The 24,277-nt window shown below is 41.6% G+C and overlaps 1 protein-coding gene and 1 long non-coding RNA gene across 9 annotated transcripts in view; one reads left to right on the top strand and one right to left on the bottom strand.

Moving 5' to 3' along the window:
• Positions 1 to 637: 637 nt before the first annotated feature.
• On the bottom strand, positions 638 to 11,753 carry LOC310918908. 7 transcript variants are annotated; one of them, XR_014591749.1, is made up of 6 exons: positions 11,636 to 11,753; positions 11,199 to 11,349; positions 5,337 to 5,686; positions 4,299 to 5,230; positions 3,236 to 3,279; positions 638 to 2,954 (listed from the first exon to the last, which is right to left on the bottom strand). It is a non-coding gene; the product is annotated as an uncharacterized lncRNA (long non-coding RNA). The 7 variants fall into 7 exon arrangements; XR_014591751.1 differs by having other exon boundaries at positions 640 to 3,279; positions 4,299 to 4,446; positions 5,008 to 5,230; XR_014591752.1 differs by having other exon boundaries at positions 640 to 2,954; positions 5,008 to 5,230.
• Positions 11,754 to 11,904: 151 nt separating this feature from the next.
• Positions 11,905 to 24,277, top strand: part of APLP2 (amyloid beta precursor like protein 2) — a 42,294-nt gene continuing 29,921 nt past the window's right edge. For both annotated transcript variants that reach the window (XM_083878048.1, XM_083878047.1), the window contains exon 1: positions 11,905 to 12,009. In XM_083878048.1, the coding sequence (XP_083734174.1) occupies positions 11,929 to 12,009 (81 nt within the window). In that variant the 5' untranslated portion in view covers positions 11,905 to 11,928. The remainder of the gene's footprint in view (positions 12,010 to 24,277) is intronic.

Genomic DNA, 24,277 nt, shown 5'->3' with positions numbered 1-24,277 from the left:
GCTTCGTGGACTGTGTGTAAACCACTGTTCACTGCAGCGAGGGCGGCTCCAGGTCCCGCAATGGGCCATTGTGGCCAACTGCCCAAAGCCCAGGAGGACAGGAGGGGGAAATTTGGGTTAAATATTAATCACTGCTTTTACAGAACTGATCCTGCTCAGTCTCTGTGCTAGGAGAACAGCAAGAGGGTCAGATTTTGGTGCCATTAAGGGTAACTCTCCATTAGGTCTGTCCTTTTAAAGCCTGGGAAAGGTCTTTTAAATTAAGAGCTGCTGTTGTAAATTGAAATAATCTGTTGTACTGACCCCCTTCCATGAGCAATCAAAATTTCAAAAACAGCCCACAGAGATACAAATTTTCTAAATGGTGTCTATGAACTTGATCTTAAAATGGTAGATATGGGTTTTAAACCTCAAGTCAGCAGAATTAGTTTAATTTAGAAGCTTGTTGGTTTTTTCCCTTTAACTATACTTCTTTACACTTCTGAGAAGTTCTCTAAATTGTAGGAGTCATGGAGCTAATTTATTTCTCTGTCCCATAGAACCAGTTTCAATTTTATTTTACTGTGCTGAAACTTTAAGAGAGCAAGTACTACAAAGAAATACATAAAAGCAAATAAAACTGCTTTATTTCTTTAAAAAATTAAAAGCTGCATGCATTACTTTTTAAAAAATTAAAGTGCATTTTTATTTGGGTTTTCCAAGAGTGTCCCTAACATTTTTGAAGACTTGGTGGCTCCACCACAAGAGATGTAGTGCCAGGGTAGAATACAAAACAATGCCTTTTCCTGAAACAGGGCTCACACTGAAAGTTGTTCCACAGATTATTTTTTCCCTTTGTAGTCAAATCAGTGCAAGTTCACCATGGATGCACCAAGCTGCCAGATGCTGGTCTGATTCATCCCCTGCAGTATCTGGCATCTGATGTAATGCCTATTGTAATTCCCACATTTCATGTGCTGCTTCTGATGCTCCAGCACGGGCTTTGTTTCCCCCACAGCCTTGTGCTAGCAGAGAGAGGCCTTCACATGAGGTTAATTTATTTATTTATAATCTGCATAGTTCAAGTGAACACCCCTTCACCTCCAGGTGGGAAGGTGCTGTAATCCTCCTGAAAATCCTCCTTTCCCTGCTCAGCTCTGTGTCTCCATCCTTGCATCATCTCATTTGGATGTTGCTGCTGCAGCAATTTTTCTCATCTTGCCTGTTCTGTCTTTTCCCTCTGGTCACTCTGACATTTATTTTTCCACTAGTTCCCACATGGAAGCAAGTGTACTGACTGTCTTCTCCCCCCTTTTCAGATTCCAGGTGGAAAAGCACACTGGAACTCCACCCCATTTAATTTATTCTTGAGTATCTTCTTGCCCTCTTTCCCTTGGATCTCCTCGCCCCTTCCTTTCACATAGAAAAACCACTCCTAAGTCTCTGCCTTAAAAACAAACCTCCCACACCTGGACCCTAAAGCTGCTCCCCAACCCTCTCTCAGTCTCCTTAGAAATATTTTCTGGTTTTTTCCCCCATCTATAGGGATGTTTCAGGTTTTGTTGGGGTTATTGGATTTTTCTCCATGACATAATCCCATTTTGAGGAACATACAGATTAAACACGACAAAGAAAAATGCTCAAGTGCTCTAAACTCATTTGAGTTATAGAAGCAGCCACTGGCTCCCTGGCCCTGGTGACCTCCCAGTCTCATTCTGTGCATGACAAGTAGGTACTTAGGTCTAGATTCCCAAATTAAACTGCACATGAAATTAGGCTATGCTTTGTGGCATGCACTTCCCACTCCATCCAAGTCAGCAGCTGGCTGTGATTTAAAACTCCAATCTAGAAGATGGAAAAACTTCAGCTCTGTCCCTGTGTCTGCTACAACCTGCTAAATTATAATGCAACTGAAATGTAATTACTTTTCATTCTGCACAGAGAATACAAAACATTAATTCACTTGTTTAGAGTAAGCCACAGAAGTTTAATTAAAGTGGACTCATTGGCTAAACAAGTTTGACAGTGTTGTAATAGCATCTGCATCAATAAACTCAAATTTTTAAATTTTATTTTAAATTAAAAACATACCATTAGCTGAAGCATTTCACCTCATACATTCACTACTGGCTCTCTTTTTCCCTGATTTGTCCTCAACTAAGTGGCATTTATCTTCCAATATTTAATAATAAAGAGGCACAGAAATAAGCCAGGAAACAACTTGCATCACTCCCCCTCCCCAATTCCTAATTTTCACTGCTCATTTGGTAAAAGCTACAGCAAGTTTTAGGAAAAGGCAGCTTTTCAGTTCACTGAAAATCTATTTAGCAAAGCCCTGCTGGGGTGTTGGGATAGGAAAAGTGAGTACTGATGCCAAAATGCCTGCAGGGAAAATATTTTGCCACTCCAGTATCTCCCTGACTCCATTAGAACAATATTTATAAAGGCAGCTGCTGCTTTTGATGATGCCTTGAGTTCCCATGGTTTTAAGGAGACAGAAATCAATTGGCAGTTTGACATTTCACAGCTTTTGCTGCAAACTGCCTCCTTGCAAGGTTCTGTAGGGTTAGAAAGGGATTTTTCCTTCTTGTGCTCAACTGCTCCTGTGGAGCCCCAGCCTTTCCTCAGGCAGTGTGTTGTGGTTCCAGTAAGCCCAGTTTAGGCAAGTACAGGAACTCCAGTAACAACCAGCAACAGTAACAGGAACTCCAGTAACAGCAACCCAGTTCTTCTCTGCATTGCCAGACTTGTTCATTCTTGGAGCATTTCCCAGAAATCTGCACTGGACAGATGTAGTTCAACTTCAAATCTAGGTCAGCTACTTCTTTCGCTGGGATTACTGTTGATTTAGTTCACACATTTCTTCTCTGGGAAGGATCTCAGAGAAGATCATGGTCCTGACAGCACTAAACTGCCAGCACCCAACAGTACCAGCTGATTTCCCACTGGAGTTCAGGTGTTTCCACAGCCCAGCCCTGGTTGTGTAGAAACATTACCATTAGTAGGAAATAATTTGTCAATTATCAACTGCAAAGTAAACACAGAGGGTGTTTGGGTTTTCTTTCCATTAAACAGGCCAGAACAACTCAGGAAACTCTCCATGCCTTGGGATATTTCTGAATTCACTAGGAAGTTAAACAAATGTTTAATATTCTCTATAAAATTATTCCTATAGTGCATTATACAAGCACTTTATACAGCCTTTGACAGCCTTTTTCAAAACGTGGTGATGAGATGACAGTCAGCTTTCCCCCACCTCTGTCAGGAAAGACGGGATCTTCAGAGATCTTCCTCCTGCTTCTGCATACATTTGGTAGATGAATAAAAGAGGCAACATAAAAAAAAAAACATTCAGTGACAACTTATGGTAGATGTTTAGACAACAGCCATATTCTCTTTAAAAAAAAAAATGTATTTTAAGATTTAATTTAGTACATGTACTAACTCTATACTCTGTTTATCTTAGTTTTTTATAGAACAGCTAAAAGTAAGTCTCCTGGTTGAAAAAACTCTGTATCCTTTTTCAGTATGTATAAAGATAAAAATACTTATCTGTCAGATGGTCAGTTTTCCTCCTTCTGGTCTGTAGCTGCACCGATAACTTGGCCTAACAGAAACCAACTCGACCAGCCCAACTTGTTAGGGAACAGAAGTAAAGAAGTCCCTGGGTGTGTTACTGATAGGTCAGGTTCAAACTCAAACAGGGGACCCCAGCCAATCCCTTTGAATATGAATGCACCCATACCATTTTCCAGTGATGTGGGCAGAGTAAAGATCCTTAACCAATCACTTATGTAACCATGGGAAATTTGAAGCCCCTATATAATACCTGACAATAAAATTTGGCTGTTGCTGCATGATTTCAGTGCATTCTTGTTGCAAGGTCTCCATCATCAGCAACGTTTTTATTCTTGCAGTTTTGAACAAGAGACTAAAAACATCACTGAAGACAAGTTGGTTCTTTTTTCTGAAGTCTATTCCTACTTACTTCATGCCTTTTAAGTAGGGTCTTTATCCTTACCCCAGTGTTTACTCTCCTGATGTGTTTATAGACAGCAGTCACCTCCTCCCCAAGGTTTGTTTTGTCAGACTACATAAACTGCATTTCTTTCGTTTCCTCCTCTCTAACACATTCCTCATTCCTAGCTGTCTACCCAGCCCTCTGCTCCAGTGGGGTAACAGGGCTTTTACAGAGAAGAATTCATTATAGATGATGGAGTTTTAAAAATGGATTGTTTTTTAAGGGCAAAAAACATCCCCTGGGACATCTCCAGCTCTTATCTAAAAGTCTAGATTTCCAAGCTTGTGGAAATACTCACCAGTTCCCATTCCATCCTTCACTACCTATAGAAGATGCCTGCTGAGCTGTATTTTTGAATGCTCTCAAGATGAGCCTTAGTCAAGTTCAAGAGGACAAGGCAGACCTTAGTCCAAAATTAGAATCAAATTTGCATGTCATGATGTAGGCTGGTAATAAATGTAAGAAAAAAATCATTAATAACTTACCTAGTCTAGAGCAATAGCACAGATTCAAGATCCATAGCCAGTTACAGTTCATACAAAGCTAAAACCCAATACTCTTCTAGAATTATTTAGAGAAGAAGCAGCAGCCCTTAGCTTGGTTTAAACAGGACTCCTGGGCTTATGGGGGGTTAGTCCCAGGTGAAGCTGCTCAGGGTCAGGAGGCCTTATTAGTGACCTCTGAAGTCTAGCTTGGAGCTGTACTGCTGTTCAGGTGCTGAAGGTAGATCTAGTCCCAACTTAGCCATGAGTTCTTGGAGAAATGGATTTGGCTATTTTTCATAAAGGTGTACTTTGAGTCTGTTTTAAATCTAGTATTTGTATCATTGCACTATTTATTAACAGCTTATGGGACTGGTGCAGAAAAAAAATACAGTTGTGGTTGGCTTTTTTTTCCTTAACTTCAAGGCCTTTATTTACCATGCCCTTAAGTCCTACTTTAATTTTTATCATAACATGTTAAAAATTAGGTCTTTGGAAAGAAAAACATTGCTGACATTTTCTTACATCATTCTGCGATTTTAAGTGGAAGAACCCCCCCTTATGGCATGTGGATGAGGTTGTGTTTCTTGTCACCACCTCGGGGGCTGGGGTTTCCTGTGTGAGTCCTGACCCTGCAGCAGGTGCTGTCTGAGCAGACCCTGGGACTGGTGTCATTTTGGACTGCATTCAAAATATTATTCCAATGTGGTTCTTTGCAGTTGGATGTGTCCTTCAAGAGGGTAGTTGTCTGGGTAGAAGAGAAATGTTTGTTTTAATGAGTGATTCGTTTAAAAGGAGGGAATGTTTTCCAATTTAACTGAGTTGGAAGATAAGTATATTCCACCCACACTCACCCATGCTGTAGACAGATATCTGAATGCCTTTGGAAACAATTGGTTTTGGAAAACAGGAGGAATCAAATGGAGCAAGTGCCAGGATTTTTCAGGGAGTTAATGCTGCCTTATCTCTGAAGCTGATAAAAACAAAATGATATCTTCCAAGACAGCCTTTAAGATTGAAGCTGCAGTCTCTGCCCGGGTGCAGATGGCTACAAACAAGAAACTTCAGTAGTCACACAGACAGGAAAACCATGAGTTTGCTGTTCAGGGGAAAACCACAGAGCTGCCCAGAGCAGGGAATGCTGGCATGGCTTCTGCTGTGCTTCAGTGAAACAGCATTGGAGGAAGGATGCAGATATGCTAGCCTGGGAAGAAATAACAAATTTGCTTTTAGTGAACAGAGCATGACCTAATTATTTTGAGCCAGTCTTTTTTCAGGAACTAATCCTCATTGTCACAGCTCAGATGATGTTATCCGGGTGCACCCAAATGTTATGTATTCCAGGTGTGCCCTGGCACCTGGCAAGCCTGACCCAAAACAAAGGCGTTTTCTTCAAAGCAGCAGATTTACATGGTAAAGTTATGAAAGGACTTTGCATTTCTCTGTTATTATGGAATTGTTAAACTGGTGCTTTGAACTCCCAGCCTGCACACAGTGGAAAAATTCCAGATTTGCTTGCCTGAGCATGAGGCTGCAGTTCCAGCTGTGTACTGCATCATGTCGGGTTTGCTCTGTCTTCATTTTGCAGGGATTCCCCTGGAGACTTGTTTCTAGAGTTTTGCTGTTAAAGTACACTTGGTATTTTCCAGGGCTCTAAAATCTGTTTGCTTGGGAAGACTGTCTCTAAAGCCAGTACACCCTACTGGGAGCTAAGGTAGGATCTGGACTCTTCAGGTTTATCAAAAGACCTCAGATTTCTAAAATCTGCTGCTTAGTGAATTTGCCTGAATAACAGAGCATGGTAATAGCAATGGCATTTGTCAAAGCAAATTTTGAGTAGTTTTAATCAAGAGACTTGCCAGGTGCAAGCCCAGCCCCTCGGAAGCTGATTTTTACACTGAAATGTCTTTGCCACTGTGGTAATATTATCTTGAAAGTTATTCTTATAGTTGCTGAGGTGTTCAGGAAGGCAAAGGACAGGAATAGGCCTAAGATGACAAGGTCATTTTTCACTACTTGATACAAGCTAAATTCATCTCCCTGGTGAGTTCTGTTTCACCCGAGAATACCCTAAAAGTTGAATGAGCTGCTTTGGTTCTCCTCAACCTCAAAAGGTTGTAAATGTGCAGAGAAGAGAAGCTGTGGCTGTCCCATCCCTGGAAGTGTTCACAGCCGTGTTGGACGGGACTTGGAGCAACCTGGTCTAGTGGAAGGTGTCCCCCGCTCATGGCAGGGGTGGAATGAGATGGGCTTTGTGGTCCCTTCCATTGCAAACCATTCTGGGATTCTGTGACTTCCTGTATTCATCTTTGCACTGAATTCCACATCCTGGCTCCTCTTCTCTGCTCTTTTCTCATTAATTCTTTGCAGAACTCTTAGGAACTGTGCTGGTGATACCCGTTTCTCTTTTTTTCCCATCTCTTACCTAGTTTTATTTTGACCTGTTCACTTTCTCTTTTAGTGTAGAAAAAAGTATTTTAAAATAATACTATTTCATTTAGTACAGAGCAACTGCAACACAGCAAAACCACAAAGAAGGTGTAATTAAGACTAAAAGTCAATTCAGTATTTCTGTGACACCTGCTGGGAATTTATCTCCTTTCAAAGCTTTTCTCCAGGTTTTATTTCACAGCTGGTATGTTGGTTGATAACAGAAATATGAAATAAAAAGTAATGAAAGAGCCCCGTGCTGAACAGAATGCTGGCTTCTCTCAGCATGGAATACTCAAAAGTGAATCATGCAATTGTTGAAAAGCTATTGGCAAACACTGAAGTTGAAGGTAGAAAAAAGACATAAAGTCCAATATTTTTCATTCTCTGACTTTAAATAAACATCTTCCCAATGAAGACAACTTACATAGGCATAAACTCATTTGAATCTTATTTTTCCTATTTTTCATTGCTTGGATGCTCCTTTAGTAAATGATTTCCTGCCCCGTGCCAGATGCTGTTTCCATTCACAATGAAGTAACAGTCCTCTGCGAGTGATATCATAGTACCACACCACAGCCCTTATTGTGACTTCTCAAATTTAACACACTAAAATACGTTCTTTGTTGATTTTTTGGGGACTTTCAGATCTAGGGTTTCACTGAAGTCAGTCTAATGAAACAAAAAAAAGAGATGAGAGCCTGGAGAACTTGGACAGTTTGCAATGTGCAGAAAAACATGGAAACAAAAGAAGGGCAAAACTGAGAAGTTTGACTATTTGATATATTCTTGTACAGACAGAGGGAAAGCTTGAAATAAGGCTTGTGAAAGTCATTGTTTTTTAGGTTTTGAGGTGGTACAGATATTTAATTACTGACCCTGCCGAGAGATCTACCCATGTGCTTTTTCTAGATGGTCTCGCTGATGCTGGATCAGCACTTGGTGTTGGCCAGGGGAATACCTGGTTTGGGGGCTGCTCCCCTTTCACACCCCACATGTGCTCCCTGGCCACAGCTCTGCCCCTGTGTTCCAAAGGGTGTCCAAATACACATAATTTCTAGTTTATCAACCTGATATCAGGTTTATGCCCTTCTAAACAAAAACCGGGAACTTTGCAGTTGCCTGCTGTGATCTGTAGTTTTCTTCTCATGCTGATGTGGTTCCATCCTTTGCTGGGATAAGGTTTATGAAAACTGGTGGATGTGTTTGTGCCAGTGTCCATGTGCATAGAAGTGATTCTTTTGAAGGGTTATGTAAAGATATATTTTCCAGAAGACAGAACAAGTAGAAGGAATCTGCCTGAGTTACTTAAAGCCTGATCATGCAAGGAGTGGAGCACTCTGAATTTTAAATGCAGATTAGAGTACTTGCATCCCCAGGTCCTGATAAGGTTGCAGGGGTGTATCTGTGTATGTGTTTAAGCATAAATTGATCTTAGCATACATAGTTATATATGCTTATTTTTTCCCCCATTATAAGTAAAATGGTAGTTATTAAAAAGAAAGGTAGAAAGGGAGATGGTGGAAGACTTTTGCAACTGATTAGTGAATATTGATTGAACATCTTTGCTAAGCAGCTACTTTGTTTGGATTGCTTTTTAGCCTTCCCAGTTGATAAGGAACTGGCAAATGGGTCTGTCATCCAGCTTACTTTTCAGTAAGTATGGAAAAGGTCTCATTAGACTTCTTAACAGAAATGAGGGTGTTATTTATCATACCCTGTAAAATATTGATGTGTTTAAATTTGCTGATCTATAAAAAATAGAAAACCTGGTCAAATTTTGCCCTCGTTGTTGTCTACTGAGCGTGCACCAAGTAGTATGTTGGAGAAGAATTTAGCCAAAAGAAGTTTTGAGGGAAACTGTTAAAATACAGATTTTAAATGAAGAAATGAAGATGTCTGCTGACCCCAAGAATCTGCATTCATATGGTCAAGTATTCATTACTCACACTGCAATGCTTTCTGATGTATATTTTTGTATCATCATTTCCCATTTTAAATTCAGCTCTTAAATCCCAAAAGGGAATTAACTACCAGCCATTTGCATTATAAAATGAAAACTCAAACCTCAATAGTGTGCTCTACTTAAGACTCCTTTTCTATAACTTAGACAATGAGCTGCATCTTGGGGGAGACCTTGGGGAGTCAACCAAGTGATTGGGACAAGGCAGGAAAGCCTAGAGCTGGAGGAAGCCTTGTAATTTGCTTCCAAAAACACTGAATACGCTGATATCAGTGTGAAGCTGTCCTGCAAAATGGTGTTTTTCATTATTGTGGGGCAAAATGTCTTGAATGTTGGGGGAGAAAAGGGATCTTCAAGCCATGGCAAGCTGTGATGGCAAAAGACACAGGCTGTTCTCTCTTCCCATGAGGGAAAATCATGGTTAAATAAAAGGAGCAACTTCAAATTCAGCCCTTTGCAATATATGGGAAAAGACTACTGGAAAGTTGCAGGACAAGGATTTTGTTAAAGATCTTTCAGGTTACCTGACTCATCTTCTGAGAAAATGTGATTCAGAAAGAGGCTGTTCTCCCCCTCAGGTCACAAGTTTGGGGTGGAAGTTGTAGGCAGTCCCCTCCTTCCCTTGGACACACTGGGATTCAGCTTCTGCTTACATGTTCTAGTTCCTTTCAGCTGTGTCCTGCTCTTTGCCTTTATTCGACTGACACTGACTTCAAATACATGTATTTCTTTATTTCTTATCACCAAGAGAACCTGAATTCAAACTTCTTGCTGCCTTAGGAGTTTAAAAGCTGCCAAAGCACTGTTACATCTCACTTTTTGTGGCCCTCCACAGAACTCTGTTTCAAAGGTTATAAAAACCCTGGAGCACAATACAAAGTCTCTCTCTTGAATGAGTTTGTAAGTCAATAGTGCTGTAGAGCCCTGGGTGTATTTGGAGCACTGAAATAAACTTGTAGAGCAAGGCCTGCAAGTATGAATTCTTGTGCCTGGGAATTCCTGTATCTCACTGATTTTCCTCCAACTCTCAGTTGAAGATCAGGCCACTACTCAGAAAAGACTCTACAGCTTCCCCCCAACGTTAGTCTGGTGATAGTGCTGAAGGGCAAAGCTGCGGGTCCTGTGTCTCCAGGTGTGCATTTCCAGCACCTAAAGTCAATATTCCTGTGTTGAAATAAGAAGGATGACTCGGTGTTTGAGAACTGTGAGGCCCCAGTGATGATTGTAACAGGAAATACCTTAATATTCGTTTAAACAGCATGATGCAAACTGCAGCCTCCTGTGCTGATACCAAATTAAAGTAAGGAAGGGATTTTTGGAGTTATTCTGCTTTTAAGTGCAACAGGAAAAAGAAGCACTTAAAGGTACCATGCAGGTGATGGAAAACTACAGTTTCTAGTAATTCATATTATCAGACATGATGTGTCTCCTAGACATTTAAAATTCCTTATTGCCTGGTCCTGTGTCATAAGCTCCTTCCTCATACACCCTGTTCTTGCAAACTGAGTAACTGCTCAAACAAGTGATTGGGGTGAAATAAAAGGCAACTGATGTGCCATGAAACAGCTTGTTAGTACAGGCAATTTCATGATGCCTGATGGAAGAGGTGCTGAATCAGATCTGATTGCAGAGGGAGGGATCAATTTTTTGCTGTTGAATTACACTTATCTTCAAAGATGTAAATGATTCCACATTTATTTAGCAGGACAAGTAAATATTAAAAGTTAATTAATTTATGTAGCACTTTAAATACTATATAAATTCAACCTCGAATGAAAGCCCCATCACAAATATTTATAAAGAACTTGTACATTTCGGAATGGGGAGGGGAAAAAAATCACTCCTTTTTAAGTAAAGGGAAGAGTCTAACTCTGAATATCTTGCTATTTACTCCTGTATTCATATTGCACATTAAAATATTTACATTAAAATGTGTCAGTTTTCAAAAGCAACTTGTTACTCCATTTTTCAACTGAACTTGGCCAGGCTAAAAAGAAAATTATATATGCCAGAGGACTGCAGTAAAAGAGATTTAAGAGTTTTCAAATAGTGCAAGAAAGAGACTATAATAAGTGACCAGCGGACCAGTCAGCAATTTTAATTAAAACTGGGCTGCTTATTGATCTGTTGTACAGATTTGCCCCATCTGCAAAATTTCAGCAATGTTTCAGAATTTTTTTCTGAAATATTTCAGAAAAAATACTTCAAAAAACAGCACTTGTAAGAGCCAGTAAAGAATATGGAAGTTTAGAATGGAAATGTTTTATAACTATGACATTTTGTACTAAGATCTTTTTCCATCTCATTTAAGCACTGCACATACCTTCAAACAAAAATGAAAGCAAATATAAGGAATTTATAGGATGTTCTATCCTTGCCTAGTGGAAAGTCTCCCTGTCCATCGTCAGTGGTAAGCATCCAGTGTTGGCAGCAGGATGAAGCCATTGATGATTATCCTTCTTGTCATTCAATAGCTGTATTTCAAGGAAAAAAAATAAATAAATGATACGTGTTAAGTTTTAATACGAAACTCGAACGGCTGGGAACTTACTGCTTACACATAGGTCAAGGCCTTTGAGAAATCAGATAGATTTTTTTGAGTGGGAAACATCATTGTTTTATGTTTAGATGAGGAAAATATCTCATTAGGCTTTTATTACCCCAGAGCGTTCCTGCTCCCCGCAGTGGTGGATGAAGCGTTTTGCCTACAGACGAAACAGGCCACGGCCTTTTCGGGTCCCCCGCTATGTGGATTTTTACCTTGTGACGGATTTGTGTGGCAGCCTGAGGTGACGGGACCGCCAAGGCCCGACCACACCCCGGCCCGGCGTCTCCCTCACGGCTCCCGCCAGCCCCGGCCGCCATTTCCCGCCGGGGGGCGGCCCCGCCCGCGCTGCGCCTCGTCCCATTGGCTGATGAGGCCGCGGGGGTGCGGCTACACGCCGGCTCTCGATTGGCGCGCGTGGCTGTCACTCCAGGCGGGGGCGGGGCCTGGCGAGGCGGGTCCCCGCGGGGGCGCTGCGGCCGCAGTTGCGCTCGGGCGGCGGCGGGTGATGGCGGTGGCCATGGACTCTGCGGTGCTGCTGCTCCTGGCGCTCCTCGGGCCCGCGGCTGCCCTCGCCGGGTACATCGAGGTGTGTGGGGGCCGTGGGGGCCAGCGGGCGGGGATTCCCGGGGGTATTCGGTGCGCGGGCGGGAGGTGAGCGCATTCGGTGTGTCTTGGCTGGTGCGGAGCCACCTGGAGATTGTCCAGCCTCTCCCAGACCTTCCGGTGGGTTCGTGTTTTCGAGAAAGCCGTGTCCCTCAGGCTGGTCGTCTGGGCGGGGGCTCGTCTCGCCGGGATGCTCGGGGCTGTTTTTGGGGACGTGACCTCGGCGTTCTTGGCGCGGGGGCCGGAGCCGCCGGCTCAGACGGGCCAGAGGCTGGGGAGGCAGAGGGCCATTAGAGGGCTGTTCCCCAGAGAAAAACCCCGGCTAAACGAATCCACACGGTTGCTGATGGATCCTAAAAAAATCTGATACCTCGGCTTTCGGCGAAGATGCTTCAGCCAAGTGTAAAGGCTGTTTAATATAGAAATGGCTTAGATGCCCATAGGTGTCTGCGCATGTGTGTGCCTGTTCATACACACGCACAATATGTGACTGTATATTGCTTTTGTATGTACAAAATACCTATTGTATTTGCATATATGAGAATAACTGGACAGAGGAAATTCCGGTTTTATCCTAAATCCAAAAGCTTGGTGTAATCTAGCTCCCCAAAGAACAGGATGAGTAGGAAAAAAATCTTATGGGTTTAAAAACTTGACACTATAACCTGTCTTACTAGAGGGAAGGAGCAAAGTATGTGCTGAGCTTCAGAACTGGCACGTAAACAGAGTTTAATAATCTACGCCTGAATGTTGTTTGGAAATGCAAAACAGCTGCATCCGTCTTGTGGAGGTTCTGGGTTATTTAGGGCTGGATAAAGAGCAGGCGTGTGGCTGCTTGTGGATGGCTTGATTTTGAGAGTTTACAGTAAATTTTAGCAAGCTTGGTTAAGCACAACATCTGCCTCAGTGTGATGCAAAAAAAATACAAAGCTCTAAGCTGGTGGTAATTCCTAACTGGCGGTAAACATGATTCTTGGATAATTTTAATATGTGTTGTATGGGATTGGTCTAGTCTGTGATTTCTGCTTGTTGGGTTGCTATTGAGGAATAGTATTCCACGTACTTTGTACCAATCTTTTTGTTAAATTTCTGTAAATCAATGGAACATGGTTGATAACTATTTGCGGAACAACTCTGGCAGAGGTTGCCTTGCAGAAAGGCTGATGGAGCTGCTCTGAGGGCATGGAGCTGGTGCCCAGATCAGGTTCCTTGGCATTTTCCTCGGTGGCAGGGGCCTGTCCTGCTGATGCTACATCCAGTCTCTTGCACCTGTTTGGCAACTCCTCCAGCTGTAGGTCACTTCCTCTCTTACATCCGAGACAAATTTGGCTGCTATGCACATCCCTTCTGGAATCTGCTGCTCAGGGACATGTGCCATGAAAAATCAGCTTGGAAAACAAATCTAGCTGTCATTTTATTCCGAAGCCTGGTGTCCGTGTGATGAAACAGATCCCGGGTTTTGCCTGTCTCAGGATTGGCATAGAGGGAGAGCAGCTGTGTCACACCTTGACACTCCAGGAGGAGCCAGCAGCCCCAGAGAGGGGTCACTGACCTTTTTGAGAAGGATTAAAATGAAAACGTCCCAGTAATTCAATTTGCATCCTCTAAAGGCATGATAGCCTTTGTCTGCTGGCATAAAATGTCAACTGTGGCATTTTAATCTTTATTTTTGCTGCACCCTCTCCCATTGTCTTGTCGGTGTGGGGGGGGGCTGCAGCTCTCAAGTCTTTATTGCTGCCAGATTTGCTCCAGAACAGCTCTTGATGCAGAGCTTAGGAAGTCAGTGGTTCTGTTCTGGGTCTTATAATGTGGTCATCACTGGATTTTATCAGATAATGTAATGAAAAATAGGCACGCAATTGATTTTTTCAATAATCAAGATGCCATTTGAAAGTTATGGAAAACATGTAACAATGTTTGCAATTATTAATTCAGCTGGATTGGCAGGGTCCCATTAGGTAGATTTTCTGTCTCTTGATTATCTTAGCTCCCATTCCCTGTCCCTGGAATGCCCAGTAATCTTCTTATCAACTACAATCTGTTTTTCTTTCTGTCCTGCACAGAGCAAGGGGAGTGGCAGTTTATTTTTTTTTTTCTCTTAAATTGTTGTATCTGAACTCTTGACTAGGGCGTTCCCAGGGGTTGGTGCTGGTGGCAGTTGGTCTCCCTTTCAGATCATAGTGTGGAGATGGCTGACAACCTCTGGCAGTCTCTCTTCCAAATGAATATGAATAGAAGAATTTAGAAAAATTATGGATCCCAGCAATTAATGTGTTTCTTTCCATAGCAGTATGTGTCTGACTTTCGCTTGTTTTGCTTGTGAAGTCCCCAAGAACCTCAAACAGGACACTGATGCCAACTGGGAAAAGAAAATAAATCCATGCTAATTTGATTTGTATTCCAATGATAAACTACTTCTGCTGTGCCCTCAAGGTCTTTGAAGGTGCAAAGTTTTTTTTTTTATTATTTGACCTTTTTGTGTAATCAAATCTAAGGCAATGCAGACTTGCTGCTGCTTTTTTTTAATAAGGTTTGGTATTTTTCCAAAGCTCTCTTGGATGCTTACATCTGTTACCTGCCTGCTTGAAATCACCAGGATTTGGGGGAAAAAAAAAAAGGGCTGTGTTTTACTGCAGAATTTCATGTTATTATTTTTGTCTTGTATTGCTTAAATTCTTCCTGACAAAAATATCAGCCTTGTGCCATTTCTGCAGACCTTGGGGACTTCTAATTGCCTGCTGCATCGAACAAAGAACTCCACCTAGGGAAATTTCCACTTCGGTGTTCGAGTCATGAGCAGAAACAGCTCAGGAAAATTCCAGTCTTGAGCCTGTGGCCTTGAGTTTGCTCTCAGTTCCCAAAACTTTGCTTCCCAGTGTTACGAAATACAGCTTCCTATGAAGGTGATTATATGCAGTGCCTCTTATAAGCTTCAATAAAAGCTTCTCTGAAGCAAAGATATGGAAATAAAGCAAATCTGATACTGCAGAGAGGCTCTGGGTTTTCTGCTGCATTGTAGGATGGCACATGAAGGAAAGCTCTCCTTTTTGGAGGATGCCTTCAGCTCTCCTTGTTTCACCTGCAAAATAATTATCACCTCTATTAAATGTTATTTAGGCTTTAATAGCTCTACTAGGGATTGAATGACTTTTTTGTTAATGTGGTTGTTGCATCACCTGCAATTTATTCAGAAGCTGTTCTGTAGGTGGCTTTAGCTGTATTATAATTACACGCTGCTGCTCCTCCAGCACTTGGCAGTGCAGGGAAGGATTGGTGCAGTTCCCTGTGCTCTGCACCAGTTGTGCTTCTCTCTAGATGTGCCTTGTAAAACTTGTGCCATTGCCTTTCCCTCCGTGTGTGTCTTTTGGAGACGTATGGGCTCAATCTTGGAAGCGTAAGTCACTTTGTGAGCATCTGCTTCTACGCAACCAAAGCCTTGTTCCTCAGCTGAAAACAGAAGAGAAATACACCATCCCCAACTATTTCTTGTTAGAAAGCAAAGCCTTTTCCTCTCTACACTTGGACATTTCACACTCTGCCCCTTAACTCCTTGAGCTTTCAAAATTGATGCAATCCCTCAGACTCTTACTCTTGTGCTTCTGTGCAGTAAAACTTGCTGTCATTGTTTTTAAGTTCAGGCAGTCAGCACCTCTGAAACATGGTGTTAATTTAAGACCATGCTTGCTCTTAATTGGAAGGCTTTGAATACTCACAATGGCCTAAAAACTCTTCTGGTGAAGCTCCTAATTCAGAACTGTACTTGAACTTGCAAGATTGCCCCTTTCTTTTCCAAAATTGTAGCTGTACCTATTATGCACATGTTCTGCTTTCCCTACTTGCAGTGAATTTTTCACAGTGAAATGGCATCTCTAACCACAGGTTTTACTTGCTGGGTATCTTAAATGGAGTACTTAGGGCTCTGTGACTATGCATTAACTGTATTAATTTTATAATTTGCTTTTGGGTGTTTTCCTTTTCAGCTTTTTCTTATAGGTGCCAGTAAGTCTTAGTGGGGAGAAATGCATTGACAAGATTGTGCAAACTTATAGTTTTTCCATATGTAGATATGTGTGCTTACTAGTGGGAGTTATAAAGCAGTAAGAAGGAAGATGTGAGTAGAGTAAATTGTCAGGTTCTCTTTATTGTGAATTAACCAAAATTACTTTTTTTTTTCCTGGTTTCGGAGGGCTAATGGCTCCTCCTCAGATACAATAGGATAAAAGTAACTTTAGCTGGTTAATACTGTTACTTATATAGGGCTAATGGTAATTCAGGGTTGGGGCTGTAGGAGCAGCACTCTCACTCCTGAGGGGCAGTGCACAGGGAAAAGTGCATTTTGGGAGACATAATTTGGCTGGGGTTTTCTTTGAGAGTAATTTCTTAACATTAGATTTGACCTCTTCTAATTTATGAATTCCTGCAACTGTAAGCAGGGAGATATATATACCTGCACACACACACATTTAACATGGAGATTTAGCTTGTGGATGACACTTTATTTTTTTTTTAACTTGTTCAGCACTAGATTTACTACTTTCACGTCCATCTGCCTTCTCAGTTGGAGTTAATATATATTTGTGATGGAGTGTTCTCTAAGCTATACTACCCTTATGTGAGAACATGGAAAACCCGCATACCAAAGAACACAAAAGTAAAATCCACCTTTTAGCCTCGCTTTTAAATGTCTGTAAGTTCTAATGCTTGCTCTGAAGGATTGATGTTTAAAATGCAAAATTTTACGTTTATGTACAATTATAGAAGTTCCAATCTGAGATGAATGATCAAAACACCAATGTTCTGCAAATGATGTTAAACTAATCTCTCTAGTACCCAAACCCAGCCTGCTTGGCTTTATGTAATCAGGTGTCCACCTGATCAAGAGCACATGTGGCTAAGCTTCTTACCAGCTCTTCATTTGGAGGTATTACAGGGATGTTTTGTATGCAGCCATTGGGGAAAAGGATGTACTCCTTATTCTCGAAGGATCAACCTGTAGATGTACTAAATTGAGTTCTAACTCCTGGTTGTCGTGTTTGCCTGCTGTGATAATGCTCTTGTACAAATGAATGTATTTCAGACCTTTATTTTGGTTTGTATCTTCAGTAGCCTCCTAGTCACTCTTAACTAGTGTGTACAGTCTAACGCTGCTGCTGTCTGTGGGATTTGGTGATTTATTTCAGTTTCCATGTTAGCTGGTGACAATGGAAGTAAAATCACATGGTGGCATTCTGTTACCTGGGGGAGACTCACTGCTGGGTGAGGCATGGTCCAGAAAGCCTTTTGTTCTCTACTATAGGCAGACCTGGTTCATGTATATACTTATGTATTCATCTGACATAGAAATCTCTCGTGGCAAGGCTGGCCCAGTAGTTTGTGAGGACTGGTACAGCTGGGCTATCCTGATGTTGGTGTGTTTACTGCAAGGATAGTGGCTTCACCTGAGCTGATTTTTTTCCTTAGATTTGTTTCTCACAATGGCTGTGTTGGGCTGTGCAATAACATCTGTTAGCAGTGGTTTGAGGGAATTCTTAGTTCTCAACCTGCAGATCAGTGGCTGCATACAGAGTTTAGTATAATCTTCTTTGCTAGTGCTTTCTTGGAGGATTCCTCCTCTGGACCTTCAGAAGTCTCACCGGTTACTTCTAATGCCAGGATTTCCTGCACAGGTGAGCTGTGGGGTAAAATGCTGTGACTAGACAAGGCCTTCGGTTGATAAAGCAGGGTGGGAAGTTGTTATTCCATGTAGTGTGTGAGCTTCAGAAAAGCTTATGAAGGAGACAAGTCAATAATGTTTTGGCTTGGATGGCTTCAGTGTGCTTTGAGACTAACGGAAAATCATTATCAAATGATGACTTTGAGCTCAAGTTTTTCAAGCTACCAAGTATGAAGGGCATTAAAATTGCCAGCATAACTTAGATGCAGCCTGAAAACACCCAACAAAACCCACAGAAGGTGGGAGCTGTGCCTTGGTTCCCAGTTGTGCTGGAGAAGCTTCAGTGTGAGGCACTGAGTCATTGGTGTGTTCAGCTGTTGGCAGCGTCACCGACCTGTGGTACCGTGCCAAGGTGCGGCAGATGATAAACATGCCTCAGCACACAGATCCCGGGCTCTGGCTCTGTGACAGGGATGCATTTAGGTAATTTCATACAGTAAGCTTCTCTCTAACAAAATTACAGCAGTGCAAAGTGTATTTTGATCCAGGTCAAGGACAGGGACAGGCAGACACAAACACACCAGGCTGCCTGGGGCCGTGCTTCACTTGACTCTTAACAGCAGGTTGATACTCTGTGAGGTTTCCATTTAAGAGTAGCTAATCATCATCTCCTTTTGGATGACTTCATGTTTAAATAAAAGCAGTGTTTAACCTTGAAAGTTCCTGTTCTCATTTAGGTCTCTTTTCCTGCAATAAACGTTTTTTGGTTATGTTATATTTTCAAATGCCTGAGATGTTCTGAGGTGTGGGTCAGGGGGTTGGTTTCTTTCAATTCTTGTGTTAGTGAGAATTTTATTATTCCATTAACGCTCTACTATAGCAGGGCTTGCATTTTCTCATGAAGATGTTGTGCTTGGGTTCTTTAACCCATCACCACAAACCTCTAAATGGAGCCAGTGAGATGAACTCAAAAATCTTCATCTGATGTTGATGTTGCTGAGATGAAACAGAGGTTTAGCAAACTACTTGGTATTTTCCAGGAGTCGCCTTATGCTAATTTCAGTACTGAGATGCTTAAATCAAAAGCCAAACATTTGCATTTTTAATCTTTGGGCTTTTCTTTAAAGGCTCTTATGTTATTTTTAGCTCCAGTTCCCTGCCAAAAGCTTCATTCCTTTTCTTTTGGATTTTGTGTTGATGAATCTCTCTAGTTATGATGTCATTGTATAGTGTGAAATGACAGCAACAAAAAGAAAAATCTTACCCATACCATCTGTTACAATCAATATTATGTAGTCCCGTTAGATTCCAAGCAGATTTGGATTGGATATTCACAACAGAAATTGGTCTCTGCTTAGATGTATGGTACCCTCTAGCATAAAGCTTTTAATCACCAAATTCTTTATATGATTTTGGTTTTGACATGGCACATTGCCAGGTCTGAGTTTAGTTGGGTTTTTTAAATCAGTGTTTAATCTTTTGTCATTCATATCAGGCCTAGTAACTTGAAAAATGATCCTAGAGAAATCAGCGTGAATTAGGAGAATTCACTAATACCAAGCATTGGTTGACTTCTTACACTGGTCGTCTAACCAGTAATTGTGACCTGAAATTGAGACGGGCAGATTTGTTTTAATCTCATAAGTATTCTTCTCAAAAGATTACATGCAAAATGTTGTTTCAGACCTGTGGTTGGTGTTCCCAGAGGATGTATTGGCATTTGAACGTGAGTCTTTCCCTGCATAATTTATCAAAGCCCTCACTAAAGAAACTGAATTTGATAGGAGTTTTGTTTTACGCTGCAAGATCACAAATACATTTAGAAACCCTGAAGGAGGATTAAACAGTGTCAGGATCCCAGCAGAGCATGGAGCCTGCTTTAGCAGCCTCGGTCAAAGATGAATTCTGAAATGTAGGGTACGGTAGTTTCTTGTGCATGGACTGAAATGTGCTGCCTGCCAGGAAAAAGAGACTGAGAAATTGTTCAGGGTGCGTGTTATTGTGGAAACCGGTTATTACTCTTGAATGGAGCAGGATGTTCGCAGCTCCCATTTGGACTTTGGATAAGATTTAAGTGCCTCTAAGTAGTTTGAGTTGCAGGGTTTCAATAACCACTTCATTTCCAGAGGCTTTAAGTAGAACCTCAATGCTGGAAATGTCAGGCAGTGGAGGAGGTTTTCCTTTGGTAATCAGCCAAAAACCTGAGATTTTGCATTTGCAGTGTATTGATGTATTAAAGCTCACCCTTTGGGTATGGATGGACATCGTGCTGTGCCTTACCTGGGCAAGAGCCAGATCCCAGATGAGGCTGAGGGAATTCTTGAGGGGGTCACAGAATGAAGTTGTGGTGCTCCTGTAGGTGTGTGAAGTTTGGGCTTGAGACAGAGCATTGTGTCACTGCAAGTGACACTCATTGGGGAAACAAGGGGGGGAAAAAGCATGTTCCTGCCTCTGCCACCCCTGATAAATGCTATCTTGTTCAAATTGCATCAGTATTTGCCCTGCAACAAAGCCAGGCACTATGTGGATGTCCTGTTTATGGCACAGCCGCTTTCTCGGAAGCAATTTCCCAATAGCTGACGCAGAGATGAAAGACCTGCCAGAGCAAAGGCTGGCGGTGGAAAGGTTTGCACTGCTGTGTCTCTGCCTTGTCCACAGCTGGCTTTGTGGGCTGGATCATAGTTTGTCATGTGTTCCATTCCACTCCTGCCTATGTGCTTTTATGCACTTTTTGTCTTTTTTTCATGGTATGCACATTTGAATTTGTGAATAAGAACTTGCACTAATCACAGGGGCTGAAATCTATTACCTGTGTTTGAATCATTGTGCTGTGTTTTATGCATAGTGTTTTTAATTAATCCTAAATTTTAAATCCTTGTATTGTGCTGCAGAGTGTATCTTTGTTTCTCAGGTTAAGAGAGAAAGAAATAAACATGAACCAGCTGATCTCTCCCTGCACAACAGGTCCTTCCCTTTGCATCCTGGCTGCCAGGAAGAGGAACTAGAAGAGCTGGATTCCTCACATAGTAGGGCTTTTAAATGGCAGAAAATCTTCTTTCAAATTTGCTTAAATGTAAAATCCACAGTACAGACAAAAGGCATTTTGAAGTTGAGGCTGAAATTCCTGGGTTTGGATGGATTTGCAGTTTGCTTCACATGGGAATTAGCATGATGAGGAGAATACTTTTCAAAGTATAGCTATATGAGAGGCTTTCCACAGAGCATCTACAGAATGTTAATTCCCTCTTTCACTGCAGGGCTCTGAGTAGAATGCAGCATTGTAGTCCTCTTGTAATAGATGCTGATGGATTTCAGGGGTGGTGCTTTTCTGAAATGGCCACTGTCATACTTCTCCTGGTGTGCGTACAAACTGCTGGACTGGGTGCTTCAAGGAAGAATATTATGGAGACACCCAAGAAAATTTTGAGCTGCAAGCTTCATGTGTGCTGTAGCAGAGACATAAGGAGCACTGCTTTCCAAGACCCTAAATGGCCTTTTGCTCCAGGCAAAAGCAAAGATGACTTATCTTCATTTGCTTTGCTGTCCTTGGTTTCAATTTGACTTTTCGAGCTATATGGTGCTGTTTTGAAAGATTTTTGCAAAAATTTGAATCATTATTCCTCATTATCTAAGTGGCTGATAGCTTTACTTGTAATTTTGTGTTATTTTATTTATTAGGCTGTGATTCTTACATTTCTTTTGATCTTACAACTGGCAGCATAACAAATATTTAGCCACAGCTGGCAGCAGTATTAGCTGAGATGGGTTTAATGTGCTAAACTTTCAGCAGCTCTTTGCCTTGTGTTGACTTGGAGATGCATTGCCACTAAGAGTCCTTTGTCTTTTTCTTAAGAGGATGCTGCTGACCTGCTCTAAGCTCAGGCCATAAGAGAGGGCTGATTTTTACTGTTTATAAGAGCAAGCTTTAGATACACCAGATCAAGCAAAGCAAAGATTTCTTTTTGTTTTGTGGTATTTTCCTTGGAATGACTGCTGCGCTTGGGAGTGGCTCTTCAGACAGATCTCTGAGCAGCATCCATCTCAGTCTCTATCTACAGCATGTCCAGGATGATGCTTTTCACTGATGAAGAGGATTAAAACAGTCATTAAGCTGCCGAATACACCACGTGTCCTGTAAAGTACAAAATAAGGATAGAGACACACTGAACATGCTGGAGGGATACAATCTGCTGGAATGCATCAGGATGGTACCATCTTTAACTTGAGCCAGATCTGAAATGCTCAGTATCACAGAAAGATGAAACCAGGGCTTAGTTTGCATATGGAAACACTTGGCCTAGTGCTCTCTGCAGACACACTTTCTTGCTTTAATTTTCCTTTGCTGTGTTTGAGTGGACATTTGGTGCCATCTGTCCCACCTTGACTCCTGTGTACCACTTAAAATGGTGTGCTTGGCACTATTTGTTAAAATGCTTCCTGCAATGAATTAACTTTGGGAACATCCCAAAACTGTTCTTATTTATTCCCACCTCTCTGGGTTAACATGCACCTCCCTTTAACTGACAGGTGTAAGTATGAAAATACAGACAGCCTCCAATGCAGTGGTGTGACTGTGACTGAACAGTTGCTCCGTTTGCCTTTGTCATCCAGGCTGTGGAATTGCCACACAGCTTTGACACCCACAAATCCATTTTGTGTTGCTTACCAAACCAGTGGAGGATGAGATACAATGAGATACGAAAGTTCTCAGTGTAGTATTCTCAGGATGTTCCCAGCCTTATGACACGAATTCATGCAGGACTGGTCCCACTGCTGTCGAGGCTGGCTGGGAGTTGCGCAGGGAGAGGCAGCCTTCAAGACAATTAAAGCATGGTCTGGTGAGGAACTCATTTGGGTTCTCAATGTTTTTTTTGGTAAGATGTCCAAAGTAAGAATGTTAGAATGAGGTATACTTCTGGCTGTCTCATGCTGTTGCATCATCAGGCTGTAATTTTAGCATAGCTTTCTGGCGTGCTGCTCTCTTACGATTTCAGACATCTGAATAGATTCTGTGGGGGCTGATCTACATCAGGGATTTTGCCAGATTCTGGCAGAGTTAATATTTGCAGCTGAGATGTGTGCATAGCTGGGTTTCTGAATTAAAAAAACACCTTAGTGGGCCATGTCTGAAGTCAACCAGTGAAACAAAAAACCACTACTCCCTAGGGTTAGAACTTTATGCAACATTTTTGTCCTTTGACTTTGAGAAAGCAATATTGAAATGACTCAGCCCATGGCTAGGAAAATGGTGAGTGGCCAATTGCATCAATGGGCAGATCAATCTACCCTCCAACCACTGTCCCAGTGATTGGATTTGCATGTTAAGTCAGCATTTCCATGCTGTCCTTGTCTGCCTGTGGGGTCAAGGAAAGCAAAATTTGTTTGGATGGCTGACCATTTATTTCTTTTTCATTCAAGCGTGTCTCCCAAGAGCATCTGAGCAGGTGAAAGAAACGCCTCTCTAAGTAAGAGTCAATAATCACTACTTTCCCTGCCTGATAGCCTTTTCTAAGCAGGAAAACAAAGAATTGTTTGGAATGCTTGTGTTCAAAATAACTTATCTTGGCAGTTTTCTTTACAGTTCTTCCAGCTGGTCTTTATACCAAAAAAAAAAAAAAAAGAACCAAAAAAAACCACACAAGCTGCTATGATGGACAGCCCCAGCAAAGGGTTTAAAAAATAAATTAAAAAACACTAGTACATTCAGAGACCTTTAAGAGGAATATCAGTTGAAGTGATGGAAGTTCTCAGTGGATAGTGCCTCCTTAAGGGGTAACAAGGTTGTCTAAAACTGTTCCACCTGCTCTTTTTTGGAGAGCGATTTCCCTTGCCGTTGCAGAACAGGCAATTTTTGCTTCTACCTTTGGAATGAAGCTTTCAGCACCTGACGGCTTTGTGCTTCCAAGCCCTTAGTGAAGTATGAAATTACTTAAAACTCATCAAGGACCCGACCATCAGGTGGGTGCAGCTGCAGCATGTAATTTCTTCCACTAATCTTATAGTCAGTTGTATTTCAGCTAAGAAGACAGAAAAGAACTGTGTTCTCACCCCTACCTTGAAATTTTTTAGAAAGTGCATAAAGAAACATCAAGGCTATAATTATCAATGTACACAGGGTTCATTCTTCACACTGAAACCTGGGAGAGACTATTACCAAATTAAAATTTCATTATATCAAACATAAAAATCACCTCTCCTATTTTGTTTTATTTCCGTGCACTGCTACAAAATCTGATACAGCTCAATAGAGTGAAGAGGAGCTATAAAATTCAGCACAAGCTGGAAATATTCTGCAGTGATAGCCCTGAAATATTGGAGGTTCTAGGCTTTCTTCTGGGGAGCTAGTTTTATTTTCTGGATCAGCAAAATCAGTAATGGGCATCTGAGCCCAGCCAGCTTGAATCTGTTCTATAAATTACCACTTAATTTTCTAATAGCATTAGGCAACTGTTCTAAGTAGACATCTGCTGTTTCCTGTGAAGGAACTGGTTAATACGTCCATAAGAGCTTGTGTGCAAACCTTGCTGTGGAGTGGTGCTGTGACTGTTAAACCCCAGCTGATGAATTCATGCTTCAGAAATTAAATGTTGCTAAATTA

This window comes from Zosterops lateralis, assembly GCF_965231275.1.
Source record: "Zosterops lateralis genome assembly, chromosome: 25".
Lineage (NCBI taxonomy): Eukaryota > Metazoa > Chordata > Aves > Passeriformes > Zosteropidae > Zosterops > Zosterops lateralis.
The sequence above is the reverse complement of the archived record's forward strand: the minus strand, read 5'-3'. Positions and strand labels throughout refer to the sequence as shown.